General features: G+C 38.5%; 1 protein-coding gene across 1 annotated transcript in view; it reads left to right on the top strand.

The window, feature by feature from the left end:
• Positions 1-2,826: 2,826 nt before the first annotated feature.
• Positions 2,827-23,455, top strand: part of LOC149193294 (tRNA ligase 1-like) — a 317,173-nt gene continuing 296,544 nt past the window's right edge. The window contains exons 1-7 of the mRNA XM_089407278.1: positions 2,827-2,972; positions 3,072-3,332; positions 4,563-5,222; positions 17,283-17,333; positions 17,818-17,900; positions 18,050-18,149; positions 18,724-18,802. Coding sequence (XP_089263404.1) covers positions 2,970-2,972; positions 3,072-3,332; positions 4,563-5,222; positions 17,283-17,333; positions 17,818-17,900; positions 18,050-18,149; positions 18,724-18,802 — 1,237 coding nt within the window. The 5' untranslated portion in view covers positions 2,827-2,969. The remainder of the gene's footprint in view (positions 2,973-3,071; positions 3,333-4,562; positions 5,223-17,282; positions 17,334-17,817; positions 17,901-18,049; positions 18,150-18,723; positions 18,803-23,455) is intronic.

Here is a 23,455-nt window from a genome sequence, read left to right as displayed (position 1 = left end):
TAATGCTTTAAACTTTGTTTGATATGCTTTGATCTGGTTGAGTGACCTTTACTGTGATCCTCTCTATCTTTATTGCGCATTCCAGTTTTTACTGTGTTTTTCAACAATAAAATGCTTTTATTTGTCTTCAAACTGTTACGCAGGCTTTTTGTTTGTAAACCCGGAACAACAGTCTTTACCTGCAAAACACAGAAATCATTAAGAAAAACATGGTGACAGAGGAGGTCGTTCATGGCTTTACCGAGCTTTAAAGGATATCGGAAGGAGTCCAGGGCATATTCATAAGGCAAAATGATGGTTTTTTGGCTGTAGAGGCTTATGCAGGCTTCACTGTGAAAACAGGCAAAACAAAGGAAAAATGGTCATTTTGGCGAACGGGAAAACAGTTTTCCTTTGAAATATGGCACGATAGTGAACAATAACCATTTGTCGTTTTGCAAAAGGCGGTTTTCATCACACCGCTTATAAGGTGTGGGCGGTTTTGGGAAGGGGTCACCTAATATGATAATGTACCTTTGTCCAATGAACTATCAAGCATTTTGCAACCTTCATTTACCTACCCTTTGCTTATCCTATCATTTTTTCTTCACTTAATTGGTGCATTTAAGCTAGCAAACCCTTATTCATTTTCTTTTAAAGCAGGAAACTATCTAGTTCTAACCTTATATCAATCCAAGGGCTTAGATTAAACTAATCAGCACCTTATTATTCTCTACCTAACTACTGATCTGTTAAGATTAAACAATTTGGCCAAATCATTTATTCTCTAACTGTAACATCAAATTTAAAGCATGAAGCAATCAAGAATAAACTATTTCACTGTCATGGGTTGTGGCATTTAAGACAAGCTGCACACAACCATTATTTTGCAAAAAAAGAGTAGTGGCATTTAGACTTGCTCACTTTCAAAGTTTATTAGTTTTATTTTCTTTCTAACCTAACATTTTCCTTTTGCCTTGATTTTTTAGGGCATCTACCTAACATTTTCTTTGATATTGACATCATTATCAAGATATTTTCTTTTACTAACATTTTATTCACTATTGTTATGTCCATATCCTAACTTAGCATTTTTTCAAATATTCTATCTTATCAAAACCAAAAATGGCTACAATAGCTACAACAATACATTTGAATGTACTACCATTGGGATTGTATAACATGCTTTTGGGTATGGATTGACTATACCTTCACAAGACCAACGATATTATGCTCAATTTAGTCGATTTACTCTCTTATAGTTATCATGTGTGTGAAATTGTTCTTTTGGTAGCGTAAATGATCCAATTTCTCCAAAGCCTTTGTCTTTTTGCGAACATGATAAGTGTCATTTTAAAGAGCATATACATCCAGTTTCTTCAAAAGCTTTGTCTATTTGTGAGTATCATCCATCCCTCAGAACTGTCATGATTAGTGTGTATGGCCTACCCAAAATGGTTTGTATGGATTACATGGAACCATGGTGGGCAAGCCTTCCCTGTTGTCCATTTCACAGTTCTATCCCAGTGTCTATCATGGTTGTGGGCAAACCATTCACAAAAATCATGGGGGTGGATAATTATTATCTTGTCACTTCACCTTAAGTTTCACATTTTTCAATTTTAAAGAGTTTTATCTTTATTATTGTTATTTAAATTAATGTAATATTCTAAGGCAATTTTTGCATTTAGGATTTCTTAAGAAACTAGGGTTTCAATAAAAACTATTTACAACAATGAAATAAACCATAACAATAAGCATTACCATCCTTAAATCCACAACGATTATGATTTACCATCCATAAATAAGAAAAAAAAATTCATTACAATATTGTATCACTGATTCAACAGTTCCAATGTTAAACAAATTTCAATTGAGCAGTACTAATTGCAATTTAATTCTGGATCTTCCTATACTAACCCACATACTAGTAGAGTAGATGTAATTAGACTGATTACTGTCTGATGAGGGCCATAGCTAGTCCCTGATCCAAAGAATCTTGTTGCCAACATCACCCTTATATAGCAAAATCCCATTATTTTCCATGAGCCTATATTATTACTGGTATATGTCGCAACATTTTTAGATGGCAATATTATGATAGTAGTGAGTATCACAATACTATTACACAATAATAAAAAATGTTGTCTACATGTGCACTATGGTGCCTTAAGTCACTTTTTGGGGTTCCTTTTGGCTCACTTTTTTTTTCAAGTTCGCCATTATTTTCGGATATTTGGCAATATGCTCAAAATTTTTATGATATTTGGACCCTCAACAATATCTTCACCAACAGGATATCAACAACATGCAACTACTCTCACAAATAAAAGAATCTGTCTCTCGATATGGAACCATGGCTATGCATCTTCTTCTGGGACTAGATATGTCTGAATTTGCTAGGATATGCAATTAAAAACGTTGAAACAATAATCACCCGTACTACTACTAGTTTTTGATAACATTTTAAAAATACGAAGATTGTTGTTGGAGATTTTTGGAAATGAATTGTGTAGTGCTCATTTCTAGAAATCTCCAACAACAATAGGAATAAGCATCAAATTATTAGTATGAAAATTATTCTTAGGATATGATAATAAATAAGCTGCAGGATCTATTTAGTATAGTATAAACCAAATATAGTAAGATAGGTAATTTTATGGTAGAGTCTAGAATGTTGAACATTAATCATAACTAACCGTTTACATATATTACTTAATACCCCAACAAAAAGAACTTCTTACCTCAACCCTCGAACTCTACTCTTTAACACTTACCCAAATCTCAACACTTACCTTGGTAGAAACTCTACTGTTCGTGACCGACCTATAAACTCTAACTACTAACCGTAGGCTCTCCCTCATAAGGGTTTTAGGCAGGTTTAACACTCTTTTTCCGAACACGGCCTTCTCCGCAACTCTTTCCAGACCAAAGTTCCACCGACTTGTTACAGGTTGACAGAGCTGCTTCAGTGGTGATATCACTGTCTAATGGTAAGGCCGAATTACCTCAGACGAACTACTTTTCCTTAGAAATTAACTTGCTACCTCAGGAATACCTTTGATGCCTCAGCGATGGCCTAACTGTGACAGGAACCCTTCCGAATTCTTGCCTCAGGAGCACCAAACTACTTCAGAAGATTTCAGTCTTGTCACAGAGTATGGGCAGTCCTTCGCATAGCCTCAGGAAGAAACCGACTTTCCACTGAGAATGCTCTACCCCTAGCTGCAGAAGGGCTCAACCTGTCTTACAGAAGTATCAGTATGGTGCCTCTCAGCAAACACGCAGAACTTAGGATGATTTACAGTTGTCCTTGCTTGAGATCTCTCACCACTTCGCTATCCTTCAGACAGGTAATTTCCCTAGGGAAATAATCGAACTGTTCAGGAAAACGTCCGAGCGTCTCAAGGGAAAACCTAATTCTGCCACCGAAATGTTACAGGAAACCCTTCCAAATTTTGCTTCAGGAATACTGGAGATAGGAGGAAGACCAAAACTCTGCCCTGATTCTGCCATCAACTGCCACAGGAAACCCTCCGAAATTGGCTTTAGGAATACTGTGGAACTGTCACAGAACATGTCCAAACAGCTCTCAGGAGATCCGAATAGCCTCAGTAAGAATACGAGTCCTGTCTCAATCCACACTGTCTTAGGAAATCGTCCAATGTTGCCTCAAAATGACTCGCCTTGCCTCAGAAATATACCACCGCTTGCCTCAGAACACACCAGCACAGGCTGAGGAAATTCTCGGTTGACTCGCCTTAGGTTTTTACACCAAAACTTTGCAAATACTCCAGATAGATAAAATCCCTGCTTCCAGAAAAGAACATAACATCCCTGCTTCCATAACATAACGGAACAGAACAGAAGATAGAAAAAGATTTACTAACTAGGTGGAATCTTTCAACACGGAAATTAGAAGTGGAAAGGGGTATTGAAACTCTCAGAAGAACAGCTCAGAAAAACAGATGTATTCTATCCAATTTGATGATGCCAATTGATTCCAACTCTCTTTTATTTATAGATTTCTTCGCGGGCTCTTAAATGTGAGGGGTTGTACTGCAACCCCCAATTTTGGGTGTTTTTGCCCCAGCCGACCCAATTTATATATTTACCTCTGATATATAAATAACCTCAGTTTATATATTTCCTCTGATATTTACCGAACGAAGTGGAATTTAAAATGTTTCTATATTCTTATAATGTGGTATGACAATAGCCTATTCAAAGCGTTGACCACATGAAAGTAAGGTGACACTCTATAAATGTGAACTTTCTGAAGTATTTTATGCTCAGGTTAATTCCAAATCTTAGCCTATCCTTAAATTCCTTGGTTTCTTTATTAGGATATTTTCAATGAATTCTTTTTGGCCATTATGTGTATGTGTTTGTGTTTTTCATGTACTCTCTGCAACATTTTAGAGTGCCATGTTTTATTCACAGGAGTCTCTATTTTTAACTTATTTTGCAACTATGGTTTTAGCAGATTTATATAATGTATGAGTAGATTTAATGGTTCACATTTTCTTATCATGCAAGGGTAAGGAAGAATGCTAACTTCATGCTGATAAATGGGTGTACAGGGGCCAGGGGGCACGAAAAATCTTATGTGGAAAGAGAAGCCAAAAGCTGATATCCAGACATCTGCAAATGTGACTGCAAATGCTGGGAGCAGAGGTTCTAGTGGAGCTGCTGATGATTTCAGGTGTGGAAAATTTGCTCTACAAGCTTCATCTGTTAATACTGCTTCTGACGTATCAGTAAACCTTGTTGCTGGGAGGGCTCAGCCCGGGCAGAAATTTATACCAGTTGAGTCTTCTGTTGGAGGCATTGGAAGTTCTACTGATTCAAAGTTGTTTGGTTTGAAAACTAGTGTTGGTGGAAAACCATCTATTGGACCTGATTCATCAAAGAAACATGCTGTTGCAAAAGGTCAGACTGGACAGAAAACTCTGTGGGTTGCAAAGGGATATGCAACCCACAGTGGTGGTAATAACGGGGATCAAGGAAAGCCATCAATGATAACAATGGGTGAAAGCACTAGTTCTAGCAGCAATAGTGCTGCACAAGTTGGTGCAAAGCCATTATCAACAACTTTTGGACAGAATCAGACGGTTGAAGAAGGGCAGTCACTGAAGGGCCCTGTTGTGGGAGATTTTGTGGTAGACAAACGAGCTTTTGCGTGTTCTCAAATTCGTGCTACTTTCTATCCCAAGTTTGAAAATGAGAAATCTGACCAAGAGGTAAGTTTGGATCTATTTGTACAATTCTAATATCACTATTGAATCACTTGATCATTTCAAACAAGGTTAATGACAGACAATGGCATAACAGTTTGTATATGGTCGTGGGACTGCATGCTTGCCATGGAATGCTCCTCTTATACACTATGAACTGTTTACATGTGGTTGTGGGGGAAGGGCTAGTTAAAAAGGGGCATTATAGTGGAATCGTGGAGTATCTTAGTTGAGGCTTTGTTTTATATATTCTCTATTCTACCCTACTGAAAGATTCCCAGGTGAGAATAGTAATGCTCTCTCAATAATAAGCAGTCCTGAAACACCTAATGATCTGGAAGTGTGTCATCTACAAGGCAAAGATCCCACAAGTAATGTAGCTGTAAGAGTGTGGCAACGGTAAAAAATCATTCATGCAAGTCAGCGCATATCTCTGTTATGGTAGAAATGCAATTGGTTGACTTCATATTTTAGACATGGCCTTAACTTTCTTGTCCAACCTCTGGAGGGAGTGGTAGACCCTAGACGAAACCTTTCTCTACTGTTCTTTTTATATAAATGTTGGAAGTTCGAGAAATCTTCCTTTGTATAACTTTTATTCCTCCATTGTCTTGGTTTGCAAATTAATTATTGCATTTGATTATTGAGGAAGAGCTCAGTGTGAGATGTCAATCTGATTGCACAGAGTATACTAGGAGAACAATAATGATTATAAGTTCCCCAAAGAAGGGCATAAGGGCATATAGCACATGTAAGATTTGGGAGCACATATAGCACATGGAAGGGAGGGTGGAGAATAAGGGCATTGGGGAGTATGTCAGGGTTGAGGTTGGAGTTAGAGGGTCATGTGGGAAAATAAGATGTGCAGGGGGCAGGGAGGTGGAAGGTGTGAACAGGAAAGGGGGGAGGGGGTCGGTGCAAGTGGAAACTTAGTAGAGGCATGAGGTAAGTTCAGATCTATTTTTACAATTCTAATATCAGTATTGGATCACTTGATCATTTCAAACAAGGTTAATGACAGACAATGCCATAACAGTTTGTATATGGTCGTGGAACTGCATTATTGCCATGGAATGCCCCTCTTATACACTATGAACTGTTTACATGTGGTTGTGGGGAAAGGGCTAGTTAAAAAGGGGCATTGTAGCGGAATCGTGGAGTATCTTAGTTGAGGTTTTGTTTTATATATTCTCTATTCTACCCTACTGAAAGATTCCCAGGTGAAATTAGTAATGCTTTCTCAATAATAAGCAGTCCTGAAACACATATTGATCTGGAAGTGTGTCATCTACAAGGCAAAGATCCCACAAGTAATGTAGCTGTAAGAGTGTGGCAACTGTAAAAAATCATTCATGCAAGTCAGCGCATATCTCTGTTATGGTAGAAATGCAAGTGGTTGACTTCATATTTTAGACATGGCCTTAACTTTCTTGCCCAACTTCTGGATGGAGTGGTGGACCCTAGAAGAAACCTTTCTCTACTGTTCTTTTTATATAAATGTTGGAAGTTCGATAATTCTTGCTTTGTATAACTTTTATTGCTCCATTGTCTTGGTTTGCAAATTAATTATTGCATTTGATTATTGAGGAAGAGTTCACTGTGAGATGTCAATCTGATTGCACAGAGTATACTAGGAGAACAATAATGATTTTAAGTTCCCCAAAGAAGGGCATAAGGGCATATAGCACATGTAAGATTTGGGAGCACATATAGCACATGTAAGGGAGGGTGGAGAATAAGGGCATTGGGGAGTATGTCAGGGTTGAGGTTGTAGTTAGAGGGTCATGTGGGAAAATAAGATGTGCAGGGGGCAGGGAGGTGGAAGGTGTGAACAGGAAGGGGGCGGTGGGTGGAAGTGGAAACTTGGTAGAGGCATGAGGGGGGGAGTGTGGGGAGATGTGGCAGGGAGATGCAGAGAAAACTCGAAACAGAGTTGCAGATAAGATCCTAGCAAAAATTTCTCAGAGCTTTTTGTACGATTTGGGAGAGAAATTGGAATCAATATCTGTAAAGAAAACTCAATGAAAAACATAATAGAAGATGAGTAGGACCTTAAACTGGCCAATGCAAATCTTGTCTGTTCGAACTGGTTGAATCACCAAATCTGATTTGAATTGGTTTGACATGTAGCACCAAATAGAAAACAACAAAAAAAAAAGAAAAGAAAAAAGAGCAAAAAGGGGGTACCCCCCCCACCTATAATCCCTAATCTAACATTCTATAATGACGTTCCCCCCTTATTTGCCTACTGTCCGTGAAGAGTACATTTCTTGTTTGATTTTCTATTTAACTATTTCTGTTAAATTCCTAAAGTTAATGAAACTAAATTATAAGGTAAATAACAACATTGAGAAAGTAAATTATAAGGTAAATAAGAACATTAGGAAAGTAAATTATAAGAATAAGGTAAATATCAATTAAAATAAAAATTTAGAAGAAATTGAGGTGTTTTTCTAGTTTCGGCGGATGATAGTTTTCCAGCATTTCTTTAAGAAATAAAATAGTACAACCTTGGTTGCCTAGACTCTACACCCCATGGTTGGGGGATTGTAGGATTGTAGAGAGATAATGCTTCTATAATTTCTTTGTGATGATAAGGATCTTGATCTTAATGGGTGATTTTGATATGTTATAGTGATTTGTAGTAGTCAGTGGCCATTTAGACCTTCAATGTTTATGCATTCTGGTTCAGATATGTATTACACTCAGTTCTGTTTTGCTATAGCCACCCTTACATGCTATATAGTATATATACATGGGCGAACTTTGCGTATTTGGCATCTAATGGTTTGGAATTACATTGATGTACATGGATATATAGTATTTTTACTGAAATTTGTATTTTATCTATTTTTTAAAATCTTATACCTTTTGTTTTGTTTTGTTTTTTCTCATGGTTCCAGCTCAGTAGCGACTTCATGCTAGACTTTCATTTCAAGGAATCCTGAAGAATTTAGAAAGCCTCCTTCAAACCTAAATCAGCCTGATTGGAGAAGTACACTTATACAGCTAACCCACCTGATGGACTTATTCCAATTAAACTGACTATATATGGACCCTAAAGGATAATCCTACCACTCAATTATGAACTGGAGCAATAGGTCTTCTATTCCAGACCAAAACAGCAGCTACTGGAACTTTTGTAGGTAAAACAATGGCATAAGATTAACAAGAATGTCCTCATTTGTAGCAACCCATGCCATGAAGCAATTCAGCATCTCTCAGATTTGCTGAATCAATTCTGCTCATCTCCTTCATCATCCAAATGAATGACAACTTCACAACAGCAGTATCTTCAACAAGCCTTTTATGCTTCTTGTCATATATTTAATATAATTTGCTGCAGTTATGCATTAAATGATAGAGAGGGAAACAATGAACCTTAAAAACAAATCAAACACACCTTGTTCAATTGAAAATCATCTATCTCAAAGAAGGAAATCTGATCATATTATCCTCCATTATTCAAAACACTAACAATTATGCTCTATAATCTTGCTAATTCACTGTTATTGATTCTCCCAAAATGAATTGTGCCACCTTTTGTAACTGTATACCTCAGTACCTATAAAATCACTCATACAAGTGAACTTTGATTAGAAATCTCAACAGTTCTACTGTCAACCCATAAACTCTGGAAAAAAATTGAGAGATGTGACTGATTTTACATGAAGTGCAAATCAAGTGTTAACGAGACTGTTTTAGTAATGTTTGCTTCTATGTCTTTGGGATTATGTGATCTACACACAAGTGTGGACAGGAATGGGCTGAAAAGGAGAAAGGGTGGAATTCATTCGTTCATTAGATGATGCATTGTCTTATTACATGGTAGGGGGAGAGGAGTATGTTACATAACTCCCAAACACCTAACCAATAACCATTACATTAATTACTATATTAAATGCCTCATTATTACATCACTTTATCAATGAGACTTTGTTATTCCTCCATGTCTAAGTCCTAATATTTCTAGGTTCTATATATGACCATTCTCTCCAACACCCTTTCGTAATGGTCATTTTACATGCTTGTTCAAGATAAACGGATAAAAGCTTTGGACAAGCAAAATGTATGCAGTCAGTTTCAAGGTAAGATATTCAAACAACTAGAAGTGAACTGTATCTGGCAAAGTTATGAAGTACAATTTAAATTACTGTTATTTTTTCTAACTATTGACTCACCAGCCGGATGACAACCAATGTTTGCTGAATAGTCAGCCTTTCCATCATTGATATGGAACTTGGTTTGTTCACTAAACTCACTTCCTCCAAATCTTGGTGGTCCAATGAATCAACATTTGTGTTTGTCTTTCTGAGGAAGCACTATCATCTTCACCGTCCCAAGGGTCTTTTACTTCTGAATTACAGCAGATAATGCATAATATACCTGCTGTTTTTCTTCTCTTAGCAGCAACATCATATAAGGCTTCATTTCTTGAGCTCTATCTCACTTAACATACCTTTGGCCTAGGCATTATGGCTGAGCTTTCAATGAAATTACAACCATCTTTGTAGGATTTCCTTGAAATTCTGCAACTGCTCTAATGAACAATCTGAAAACTAGTTTCTTTTCATTAAGACACAGAATTTCTCTACTTATTTGCAGCGGAATAGGAACATAAATAAACACACAATATTTTCCAAGGAACCCAACTAGGAAAACCCTTTGCTTGTTTGAGAATTTTATTGATAGAATTTTGAGCAATAGATCTCTTACAATACAGCCTTCTTTCAATAGAAAAAGAGTCCTGTTTAACCTGCTCATGCTAAGCTGAATCACCTTGCAAGAACCCTGAACTTGCTTCCCTATTTCCTTGCGCAAACCCCAAGGAAATTCTCTTGTACCAAGTGTGCACAGGTTTCTCCTTAGTACGCCCTTCCCACACACAAGCTTCTGCAGGCAACCTCATTGTCTCACCAACTTGTGCTCACAAAACAATGAATCAATTCTGTGCCTTCGTCCTCCTTATAAGCAATTCGCATCAGCTAAATCTGGCAAGTTTATTTTTGGAAGTCGAGCTAGTGATTGATGAGTTAATTGAGTCGAGCTAGGGGACGTGTTTCAAATCGGTGACCTTTACTCCATGGAGTGCCTTAACAGAACATCCGGTCACTGTCAGCCCTGCACCCTGTGAGCTACGTTTTATTTACTTTCACTCCTTAATGCTCATTGTCCATTGATGATTTTCAGTTTTAACTTTTGAGTGTTGACTCTAGATGTTGAAATGTTTCCCTAGATCCCCCTTCTGGGGAAACATGGGGAGACACAGGGGAAACGTTTTCCCTAGTGTAGGCGACGTGTTTCAAATCGGTGACCTTTACTCCACGGAGTGCCTTAACAGAACATCCGGTCACGGTCAGCCCTGCACCCTGTGAGCTACTTTTTATTTACTTTCACTCCTCAATGTTCATTGTCCATTGATGATTTTCAGTTTTAACTTTTGAGTTTTGACTCTAGATGTTGATGACTTAAAGCCAATTCTTTGACTTGTTACTCTTGACTATTTTTAACTTAGAGTAATTTCAATTTACTATTTCAGACTTCAATATCTACCATTTTTCTTAGTATCAGAGCCAGCTCCTGCCTGACCTGACATGGTATCAGAGCCAGCTCCTTTTTTTAGCTCTTATGCTCTTGTAACTCCTCTGTCTGCCATATTCCTTTCCAGTGCTCTTTGTTCTGCTAGAAGGCGACTGCCATAAATGCGCTGCCTATGCCATATTCCATCTGTCCTGACATGGTACAGTCCTGAGTTACCTACGCTCATGGTACAGTCTTGAGTTACCTACGCTCCATAAACACGTTGCCTATGCCATATTCCATCTGTCCTGACATGGTACAGTCCTGAGTTACCTACGCTCCATAAACGTGTTGCCTCTGCCATAAACGCGCTGCCTCTGCCATAAACGCGTTGCCTCTGCCATATTCCATCTGTCCTGACATGGTAAACGTAACGTTTTTTGCTTCTGCCATTACGTGGGACTTCTATTCCAATACCCTTCAGATCGAATTTCATGGTGTTTATTGAAATCTAGGCGGTGCTTCGACAGTAATTCACATACCTTACACACTATTTCTCTGTCTTATCCTTCGGCTTTCCTGTCTGTGAATACCGGCCTAAAGAGTCACAGGAATTGTTTTTTTTGTTGATTGCTCTTGTTATTACATTCCTGCGCCTGCTGATGTTGCCATGTATTGAATCGTTGTTTACGGGCTTCAATCTAGCCGCCCTTGCTAAGGTTTTAAAGGCCTGAACCAGAAACCGTCAACGTTGCAACCATCAAGCTCACTTTCTGCTGTTACGCTACAAAGTAAACTGAAGTTTATCGCTGTTTCAGCCCCTCACCTCTCTGGACGGGCGTCCTTTAGCTTCGGTGGCCTGGCGCACCCCTGCGTTGTTTGTTTGTTTAATCGGTTAAAGAGAAGTTATGGTGGCGCTCTGAGCGTTTGGTTTCTGGGACGGTTTGTCAGAGATTACTCCCCCGTTTAAATCATTGCTTGCTGTCTTCAAAGTGCCATCAGATTTCGTTCGGATTGCTGGGATATTTTGGTTCTCTGGAGTCTTCTTGGGAGGTGACCTATAAGTTGCCATAGACCAAACGGGGTATTAAAACTGGATATATCCTCAGTAATCTCAAAGCCTTCACGCAGGAAGCTAATCAGCTCGGCCTCTCCTTTGTACATATATCTGGCCGGTCCATACCTCGATGAGCGTATTGATTGGTATTTGATATAATATTCGTTGATTGGTCAGAGAATATTGTAAATTTGAGATGTTGCAAATAATTTGTTATGTATTGAAAGCTCAAAAATAGTGGATACAATGGATTATTCTGCCCATGTTTATACATATTTTCCATACCTTGTAATATTTGAATGTAATGATGGATGCATTTATATCTAACATTGGAGGCATTTGAAGAAAATACATTTGGAGAAAATATGTTGCATAAAGTTGTAGCGTGAGGTATTGATGTACATATTGGTATATGAGGAAGAGATTTGAAATCTTTTGAGAATGCCCTTTTGAGTACAATTTTACTGTATATTGGCAGAAGTATTCTTCTATCAGCAGAAGTATTTTTTTTTTACAGAATGCATTCGATCATATCCATGGTGGGAATAGTTCTCACTAGCAAGGAGAACTATCTTGAATGGTCCTGGATGATAAAACACACCTTCATTTTCAATGAGTTGTGGAAGGAGTGTGTGTCGGAGAAGGAAACAATGACCCAGTACAACCTACCTCAGACAAAGAGTTCGTCATTTGGGAAAACAAGAACAACAAAGCTAATGCTTTAATCGCAGCGTCTGTAAATGAAGGGTGAGTCGCCATATTTCGTCATATTCAACTGCCTTTGAAGCTTTACAAACGCTGAAAGAACTCTATGACTCACATTTTGCACTTGAAGTCGTTCAACTCATGATTAAACTCTTCACTCTTGAACTGCAAAATAATGATCCTCTTGCTCTTGCATCTGAAGTAAAGTCTATAATGCATGATATCAAATCCACTAAGGTTGAATTGGATATACCTCTTATTGCTTTTCTCAAGGCACTTTATCCTACTTACTCCAATTATCTTGAGTCATTGCAAGAAAATAGAAATTTCAAAGATATAACCTTTGACTCTCTTGTGAAAAAGTTTGCTGAAAGAGAGAAAGCTTTTGGAAAGAAGACAGCCCCTGAATCTTCTGAAGAGACTGTGTGCCTTGCTCATAAAGAAAAGCATCCTGCTCAAGATTCTACAAGAGGAAGAGGTGGACGAAGAGGAAGAGGAAGATATTTCAGAGGTAGGGGGGGCAGACATTTTCAAGGAGAGAAGGCAGATTTGCACTGCATACGCTGCAAAAGAAATGGATCACATGATGCTTCTACATGCAAGCTACCATGGGACAAAATTGAGCAGAAAAGAAACTAACAGAAAGGTAAAACTGATGATACAGACAAAGGTAAAGCACTTGAATCCGCTCACTATGTTGAGGCACAATGTAATATTGGAGTAAATGAAGTTTTATTTAGTGCTTCACTTGCTTCTTGGAAAAATGATTGGTTGCTTGATTCAGGAGCAACCTACCACATGACTCATATAAAAGATTTTTTTGAAGATTTCACTGACAATGTTGATGGAGTAGTATACTTTGCAGATCAATCAAAAATCAAGCCATCAGGGCTTGGCACAATCAGGCTTAAACTGCCTGGTCTTCCAGACTTTCTTCTGCATCATGTTTTATATCTCCCACAACTGAAGAGAAACTTGCTATCCTTGGTCCACATTTGCCAGCAAGGTCACTCCATTCATATGTTTGATGGCAAGCTTGAGGTAAGAAAAACATCTGACCACTCACTTGTCATGAGGGGAATAGAAGAAGAAAGGCTTATCAAGCTGCAAGGAACCTCTGCTCATGCACAACATTTCTCATACAATTCTCATCATGAAGAAGGTACACTTCCATCAAGTTTATTATGGCATGCTAGATTTGGACATTTGAACTATGACAGTCTCCGCTTATTGAAGAAAAATGGTGTTCCTGGTTTTCCTACAATTCCTAGGAAACTTAAGCAATGTGATGCTTGCATTCTAGGAAAGCATAGCAAATAGTCTTTTCATGATTCACATTCAAGAGCACATAGGAAGCTTGAACTCATTCATTCAGATTTATGTGGTCCAATGCCTGTTCCTTCTGCAAATGGAAATAAATATATCATGACATTTATTGATGACTACACCATAATGTGTTGGGTTTATTTATTGAAGAACAAATCTGATGCTTTTCAAACATTCAAGAATTTTCATAAATGGATTGAAAATGATGCACAATCTCATATTGGGTCTATTCGCACTGATAATGGAAAAGAATACACATCAAATGAATTTGAAAACTATCTTCGCCAACATGGGATCAAACATCAAACAACTGTGCCTTATAATCCCCAACAGAATGGTGTAGTTGAAATAATGAATAGAACAATCTTAAATATGGTACGATCCATGCTTTTCTTAAAAAATGTAAAGATAATGTTTTGGGCTGATGCTGTTCTATGTGCTGCATATATAAAGAATAGATGTCCATCTAATGCTATAAGAAACAAGACTCCTTATGAAATGTGGTATGGACATGTTCCTTCGGTAAAGCATCTCAGGGTCTTTGGTTCCACCTATTATGCCTTGATACCAAAGGTACATAGAAACAAACTTGGTGCTAGAAGTCGTAAGTGTATCTTCCTGGGGTACTCAAACACCTCCAAAGCATACCGCCTCTATGATGAAGTAAATAAGAAGTTTGTTGTATCTAGAGATGTAATTTTTCTTGAATCATCCAAAATTGACAATGTTGTTGAGCGGCAACTTGATCGCTTGGATAGATTCGCAAAAGCAAAATCATTTCAAGAATTTGACAATCAGATTCCACATCTTGAAGGGGGGATTCCTATACTAGATCAACATGTGGAATCTTCTTCTGAAGAAGACTCTCCCCCGCATGAAACTCCAACAACGGATGATGCTTTAAGTGATGTAATTGATAGAATTGGGAGACTCAATCTTGATTCAGTCCCAACTCAATCAACGGAGTAGCCTGGACCATCTCAAAAAGGTCCCCCAAAGTGGCCGACAAAGACACTTGAAAGTGTTCATCCTGATGAAGTTGGAAAGACAGGAACCAAAAATTCAAACTGGCAAAATGGAGGTGATGTAGATAACTCTAATTCACCTGTTGATATGGATGTTTCTTATGATTGTGAATTGAACTTGTCTACAGATTTTGAACCAACTTCCTTCAAAGAAGCTGCTTCTCATGATGAATGGAAAGAAGCAATGCAAAAGGAGTATGATGTCCTCATAAAGAACAACACTTAGAAGCTGGTTGATCCTCCATTAGGGACCAAACCAATTGGCTGCAAGTGGGTCTACAAGAACAAGCATAAAACTGATGTCTCACTTGACAAGCACAAAGCTAGGCTTGTGGCAAAAGGTTTTGCACAGAAGGAAGGGGTCGATTATGAGGAAATTTTTGCCCCCATAGCAAAATGGGATACCATCCGGACACTCTTTGCACTAGCAGCTCAGAATGGTTGGAAAGTCCATCAAATGGATGTAAAAACTGCTTTCTTGAATGGAGATCTAAAAGAGAATGTTTTTATGCCCCAGCCTGAAGGATTTGCTGTGAAAGGACATGAACATAAAGTATGCAAACTTGTGAAGTCCTTATATGGCCTCAAACAAGCACCGCGAGCCTGGTATGAAAAACTAACTGAGCATCTTCTGAAACTCAATTTCTAACATTTTGATTTTGATGATGCAACTTTATTTGTCAAGAAAGTTGGCAAAACAGTTGTATATCTTGTGGTATATGTAGATGATCTTTTGATGACAGGGAACAATGAAAGCTACATTGCATTTATAAAGAAGGAATTGGGGAAAAGTTTTGAAATCACTGATTTGGGCTATGTTCATTACTATCTTGGCATTGAAGTAACCCAACATCCAAAGTCCATATTTCTTTCTCAAAAGAAATACATTGGAGATCTGTTGAACATGTTTGGTATGACAGAGTGCAATCCCCTTACTACTCCAATGGAACAAAACTTAAAGCTCACATCTATTGAAGGAAAAGAATTTGAGGATGCAACAAAGTATAGACAGCTTGTAGGAAGTCTCAACTACCTAACTACAACCAGACCAGACATTTCGTTTGCTGTTGGAATCCTCTCCAGGTTTATGCAAAAGCCTTGTGAGGGACATTGGTCTGCTGCAAAAAAATTTCTAAGGTACTTGAAGGGAACTCAAGACTTTGGAATCAAGTATACACAGGTGGACGACTTCAGCTTGATTGGATACTTTGATTCAGACTTCGATGGAGACAAAGAAACTGGGGTATCTACTTCAAGATATGCTATGAGTCTTGGATCAGGAGCTGTCTCCTGGAGATCACGCAAACAATCAGTTCCAGTAGATTCCACAACAGAAGCAGAATACGTGGCAGCAGCTGAAGCAACAAAAGAAACTGTGTGGCTCAGGAAACTTCTTGAAGATTTGCAGGTAAAACAAGTACAATCAACTCCACTCATGATTGACAATACCTCTGCAATAAAGTTGGCCAAGAACCCAAAGTTCCATGATCGAACGAAGCACATCAATACTAAATATCATCTGATTGGACATCATGTGGAGGCCAAAACAATCCATCTCCGTCATTGTTCCACAAATGAGCAAATTGCAGACATCTTCACCAAAGCACTTGGAAGGGAAAAGCTTGAATGATTCAGAATGATGCTTGGAATCACCAACATCCCTTCAGATTAAGGGGGGGAATGTTGACACCTAATCCTTGTGATTGGGTAAATTATTGTAAATAAATAGATAGGAAATATGAACAGTCATCGGGAGACGAACTGAACAGTCTCTTTCTCATGTATATAATGAGGACCTACCTGATGGAATAAAATAGTGAATTTATTTCTGCCCTATGGAGATACTGTCTGGCCTGACAAATTGTTATTGTTGAGATTTTATCATATTATTATTATTATTATTTTTATATTTTAAGAGATGGGGATCCCAATGCTAGGGACCCTGATGTCCTCCTGTCCCCCTAAATCTCGCCAAAATTTTGGGTTTCGTTCCACATGTCCCCATGTGCGTCTCCCCACTCCGGCATTCCCTAGTCCAGAAACTCAGTCAGACATTGAAAAATTCACTTTGATGCTGCCCTTCATCCTTGCATACTTTCCATGCAATTCATCTGGTTATAGCCCTTGTTGGTGGCAATGGATTGATGTAACTCACCATTTGGATTACGCTTCGTTGTGTCTGCTTTGGCTGATAGTTGGACCAAGGAAGCTTGGCTTTGTAGTGAAACCATGCGAGAGAAAACTTGTGTTTATTATGAATGTTATATCTTAAAGGTGTATCTCATCTTGATGTTTTATATTGCCTACTTCTTTATCTTCAGTTAGTATAAAAATCACTGCATTAATTAGTTGGTATGTTCAAGTGATATTATTTGTCATTTATTTGGCTCCTATTTTTGATGATCAAACATTGTTTTGGGACAATGTGAACAGATCAGGACAAAGATGATTGAAACGGTGTCAAATGGCAAGGGTACCTTAGAGGTACGTTAGTATTCATCTTTACTTTTGCATTAACAATTGAGATTGTTTATTGGTTTTGAATATTTTCTAACATCATTTTGGTCATCTTAGTGCTAGTCAAGTAACCTTTTTATAAGAAGAAATGCATGCTAAGTTGTTCCCACACCCTGGCTTTTTGTTTTAGCAAGCCTATCTTGTTCTACGATTAAGTCCAAATATACAAATTCAATGTATTACTATTACTGTATTTTCTTTCCATATTACTGTATTTCTCAATATCATATTATTTTGAATTTGAAGCAATATGGATTATATTGTGTTCAAATCAAAATAAGTGGTGTGTGTATTTGCAATGGTAAACATGATACATGGTTTGGCAATGTGAGAAATATGCTGTATATTGTTATTTAATCGTTTACTATAAGTTTCTCATGATGTTTGTTGCCATACCATTCAAGAGGTTTTGCTTAATCAATTCCCTTCAAGCTTCTCATTTTTTAAACAGGTTTCATTGAAGCATTCGGGATCTCTCTTTATGTATGCTGGTCATGAAGGTGGAGCATATGCCAAAAATAGCTATGGAAATATGTAAGATTAGATTTGATATGGTTCTTGGTGCATTCACAAAACCACATAAATTCTAGTGATGAACTGTTTAATTTTTTTCACCATGGTTGTTTTGAGATTTGACAAATATAATTTGTTTGTTCGGAGGTTCATAATATCTGTATATGCAGTTATACAGCTGTTGGTGTCTTTGTTCTTGGTCGGATGTTGCAAGAGACATGGGGTGCTGAGGCAGCAAGAAAACAAAAAGAGTTCAATGATTTTCTTCATGTAAGATTCTCTATTTTCGTGCCCATTAGTCCTGGCCAATTTGAGCAATATTTACAAAAATTACTGGAAAAACAATTTGATGATTTGTTAACAATGAAAATGCTTTATTGTAAGCATCATGACAGGTTTTTTTTGGGTCATGAAGAAAATGTTTGAAAAATTTGAAAACCATATATGATTAGGTTGAATTGTGGACTGCTTAGATGAGATTATGGTGAATGAGAATCTTATGAATGCAATTCAAGGATTCAGGGAAACATATTTAGCTGTACTTTTAAGGTATCAAATCTGGCTAGGACATCAAAGGAATACATTAATTGGGCTGCAAAACCTAGAGTAGGTGCCTTAACAGAAAGAGATGCAGACCATATATGTTTGCTGTTATTCTTCGGTATCTATTCTGTCTTTCTTCTTGTCATTGGAGGTACTTATATTTTTCACTGTATTAGACCTTTGTCTTTACTGTTAGTTTTTTTATAATCTGAATGTTGATATAAGGCGGTGCCTGCACAGTTGATTAAATAATAAGTATCATTAATTTTATTGATGAATTGTTTCTTTCTTGGCAATGCAGAAGAACCGTATGTGCATATCAATGGAATTAGTTACTGCTGTTTTGGGGGACCATGGGCAGCGGCCTCTTCAAGATTATGGTATGCAGAAATTATTCTTTGCTACATGGCAATAAATTTAAATGTTTTTGGGGAAGCAAAGTGAAAATGTAAAAATAAACAAATTGATTCTGTCATTTCATTGGCTAATAAATGGTAAGGCTCCAGAAAATCAGCATATTCACCTGGGGTTGCTTATTATCTATACACATTAGTTTTTACCCATTGTCATGCTTCTCTCCCACAGTGGTTCAGCAGTCTTCTTTGCCAGCAGAGGTGCACCAGCATCAGCAGTAGTTTGGGTTCCTATGCAGGGTACTTGTGCAGTCCTCATGAGGGCATAACTGAGGAGAATGAGGGCACAGCACTAGGTTGTCTGGGGTATTGTGCTGAATTTCTGGTCATGAGGGATTGATAGGGTACATGAATGAGCCAACCCCACTTCCAATTTTGTGGCTGCTTTTCCCAATTTAGCATCCCAGTTTTAGAATAGAGGTTGTTCTTTCGATTTCCAGATTTCAAAGTAGTCTGCTTTTACCTTCAGTTAGCTTTAGCACATGAGCTAGGGAAACTTCCAGTTTTAGGGAGGGCCAATTTCCCTAGACAGAATTAGATTAGGGTTTTGCTTTTTTCATTTTTTCACACACAGGGATGGGCTGTATTTCATTTTGTCCTCGAGCCTTGCACATCTATAAAGAAGTGAGGGTAGAGGTAGTTATATTTTTCAATGTTTTTTGTTGAGATTGAGTAGTGTGCTAGTGATTATCATAATATTTTTTGAGCTTTTTTCCAGATTTAATAAAAAAGGGTTTGCAGGTATGAAAGTTCACTTTTGTACTTTGTGTCCTATATTTCAGTAGGATGTTTTACAGTTTGATAGTCCTTGGAGTTTTCTGTTTTAACTGCAACTGCAGAATCTACCTATCATGGTTGAAATTCTTTAACACGGTATCAGATAGATAAGACAGATAAAATACTTTCATTAATGTCCAACAAGTGACCACAGAAGTAGGTCAATGAGAGTACAGCTAGCATGAATACAATGTGGGAGTGCAAGTGCATCTCCTAGAAAATACCAAAAATAGTATGGAGAAAGAAATCTACATAAGTATATCATCAAAACATGTGTGTAAAACCATGACAAAGATACAGTGATACAAAACACTAAGTGAGTTTGTCCAAGAATCGAAAGGTGGACAACTCAAACAAAAATACTCTCAACAGAGAGAGAGAGAGAGAGAGAGAGAGAGTTGACGATGAGGTCGATCCTGTCAGAGTCTTGAGTCTGCTGGTCGAAGGTGTGGCGGGTGAATTGGGCACTTGTTTTCTATTAGAATCCTCTGGAACCATGGAGGATACTAGTTGTATGATCTAAAGGGAATGTATGAGCGAGGGATACTTCTAGCATCTAAGGTCGAGGGAAGGAGACTCTAAATGGATCTCTAGTTGCTCCTATGAGTTTGGGAGGTAGTTTGACAGGTGGGAGGTGCTCTACTCTGGATTCGTCTAGAGCTGATTTCTCAAATGCCTTGAGATCGTGTTGCTTGATGCAAGGATTGGCACCTTTGCACTGGTCTTGATGGGATCGGGTGGACTCTTAGAAGTTAGAGAGGAAGTTTTCAAGAGAAACTTGGGGTTTCACCATCTTGCTGTTTGGTGCACTTTGGAACTCTACTTGCTGTTTGTTGCTTTGATCTGATGTATCACTAGGGAAGCATGGGGTAATCGGTTTGATCAACCCAGGGAAGGGCGTGGTATGCAAGAATTGAGATCTGTGGTTGAAGATCTCCTTTATCAAGAGAGTTAAGCATCTCTAGTCTTGGAATCACAAGAAAGTAGAGAGCTAGCCCCTCGAGTCCCTAGAAAGGCAGTGACAGTGTCCTTTGATCTCATAGTATAAGAGACATAGAAAAATGAGATGCATCGTCGTCTCCAACTCCTGAAGGTGGTACACTTGGTAGATCCTATTAGATCGTAGTAGATGGTGATCTATCTCTATCCTTAGTTGATGGGAGTCAACTCAAAGTTGTTCGAAAGGGGGACCTGTTACCACTCAATCTAGCAGGAGTCCTAGAAGGGGTACCTAAGGGACAACTACTAGACCAAATGACAACAACGAGACAAAGACCCACTGTCACCTCAGTCAGTGTCCCTTGTTCTTTACGGACTTTCATCGATGGGAGGAGTCCCGGTATGAGGGAAATCACTAGAATGATAGGATCAATGCCAAGGTTTAATGCAATTTCCAAGGCCCATTCAAAGGAGAGGCTCAAATGATGGCTCAATGCTTAAAAAAGAAGCTATGGTTGTCCAAGAAAGGCCTATAAGGAGACCTAAACCTAGGGCTAATGATGTTCAATGATGATGAGAATTCCTAAGGTCGAAGCCCCTAAGATGATTAGGACCTCACAAGAAGCTTTAAATGAAGCTTATATGCCTTTAAATAAACTTTCAATATCCTTGAGAAGCCTAGAGTGGGACCACATGAGACCTAGGGTTTATGATCAATCGTGGGAGGAGACCCTCCAAAGAGTACACTAGGTCAGGGTAGTGAAGAGGAAGGTCAAGAGAGATGAATTTCTTTGAATTTTGATGGACAAATGACCTTCAAAGGCCACTAACAAAATACGTTCAAGATCAACTCCAAAGTTTGAGCTAGGGTTTGAGTTTTCTCTCAAACTAGTCGTGGGAATTGCCTCAAAATTTGAGGGTCACTAGAGAGGACAACAACGCAGTAATCTATCCAATTAGTTTTTCAATGCCATCCCTCTAATGCAATTTGTATAAGGCCCTAGCTAGCCATCTAGGGTTAGGGCAAAAATTTAGGAGGAAAAGAGATAGGTAAAAAAAGTGAACACCAATTTCACTTGGATTAGTGCCTTATTCTTGGGCTATGGAGTCTATGTGATTCAAAATTCGGTTGAAGTTTGTCTTCAAGGAGGCTAAATTGTGATGCCCTAGCAATCACTCTTTAGCATTTACCCACCCAAGGTCAATGGACTTTAAGGGAACAAAAATGATTTCTGCTCCACTAGGAACATTCATCCACTTGCCGTTTAATGAGTAACATGCACAAATTTTGCAAACTAACAACCTTTCAATGATATTCAATAATTAGGGCATAAAAGAACTAGCTAGCTGAAAAAATTTCCACATGTAATTTCAACAAAGAAGCACTTACAAATAGCAAAAGATATATCCAATGCAATGTCAAGGTTGCGGCTCCAATAGAGAACAAAATTCAACTCTTAAAAAATATCGAAATGCATCAAAAGAGCTCCTATAGACATCCAAGAACAAATGCGAAATTCTCAAGCATAGATCTTTAAGTCAAGTGATGATGGGTTACAAAATGAGGCCGTCCTTTATTTATATGAGCCTTTAGAAGTTTGATTTAGCCTAATTGGACTAATTGAGCCCCTAATAATATTGTCATCTGCAAAATAACAATAATTTTGGTGACAAGTCCACCAAATAGCTCAAATGTGTAAAATAAGCTTTCCTAATGAGGTCAAAATGATAAAATAATGGTGTAAAGGGTTGTTGGAAGGTCAACATGAGTCCTTAATGTGCCATGATGAAGAGGAGGGCTCCAAAAATGATGATCAAGGGGGTGGCCACTTAATTTCCAAGCAAAACATCATGTGGTGCTCCAAGTGGCTGTGGGGCACATTCAATGGTGTCATGGGTCTCTAGTGGCTCAATAACAAGTCGATGCTCCATAAGTGAGGGCTAGAAGATGATGCATGCCCTCCCGTGTCTCTCCGGATGAGACAAAACCCCATTTGGATCAACTGCCAAGTGTCAGATGCAAATGTGTGGCTGATTGGGCCACGTGGTCCAAGTGCATCATCATCTCTGTATGACTGGGGCACGAATAAGCAATGTGTGGTGCTGAAGAAGCCCATGGCATGGAAATCAATGCTCTGCTGTGGTGGAGGCCCATGGCTTCGAACGCTCACCCTATAGGTGCCATTATGACCCTATGGAGGGCTTGGACCCTGTATAGGGGGACCAAGTCCAAATGGAGACCCACTTGCAATCCTGTATAAAGTCCACTGCGTCTCCTCACCTTCCAGTACAACAATCCATTAGTGCAATTGTGTAAATAAGCTTGCTAATCGAGGGAAAAAGTGGACACTTCATAGTGGCATGCCTTCCAAATGGGCTTTAGAATGTACAGGTGTACCCAAGCTCGACAAGAGAGGTTAATAAAAGACCCTATTAGGTGGTTTCAGCCTTTAAGGGCGTGACAAATCCATGTTACATCCATCAGATGGTAGGCGTCATGTGAAATAATGATGGAACAGAGTGGGGGCAAAGGGAAGGCTCCAAGTCGCATACCATGGTACAAGGGTGTCTATGATGAAGGAAGCCCACACATTGGGTATATGGATGTAGGAGGGAGCAATTGTGGTACATGAGTTACCTGACCTTTGTTTTTCCACCCTTTTTCATATGCCTTTTTCCTTTTATTGATTTTTCTTTCTTTTACTGCTCAGGGCTCCAGGGATGAGAGCATGATGTGTATGATGAAGCAATGATTACCCCCTTAAGGTTTGGCAGTTCATTGCCCACCAGGGGTTGGGACAAACATGGCTTCCTAAATGATGCAGGGGGCACTAGTAAGGGCCCTAGGAACCAGGGTGATGGCCATAATAGGGGGCAGAGCTCATGTTTGGCTTTTGCCCACGA

The sequence above is a fragment of the Pinus tabuliformis genome, chromosome 2_2 (genome assembly GCF_031772625.1).
Source record: "Pinus tabuliformis cultivar Carrire ecotype Pingquan chromosome 2_2, CPIR1, whole genome shotgun sequence".
Taxonomy (NCBI): domain Eukaryota; kingdom Viridiplantae; phylum Streptophyta; class Pinopsida; order Pinales; family Pinaceae; genus Pinus; species Pinus tabuliformis.
This window is presented reverse-complemented; position numbering and strand designations above follow the sequence as displayed.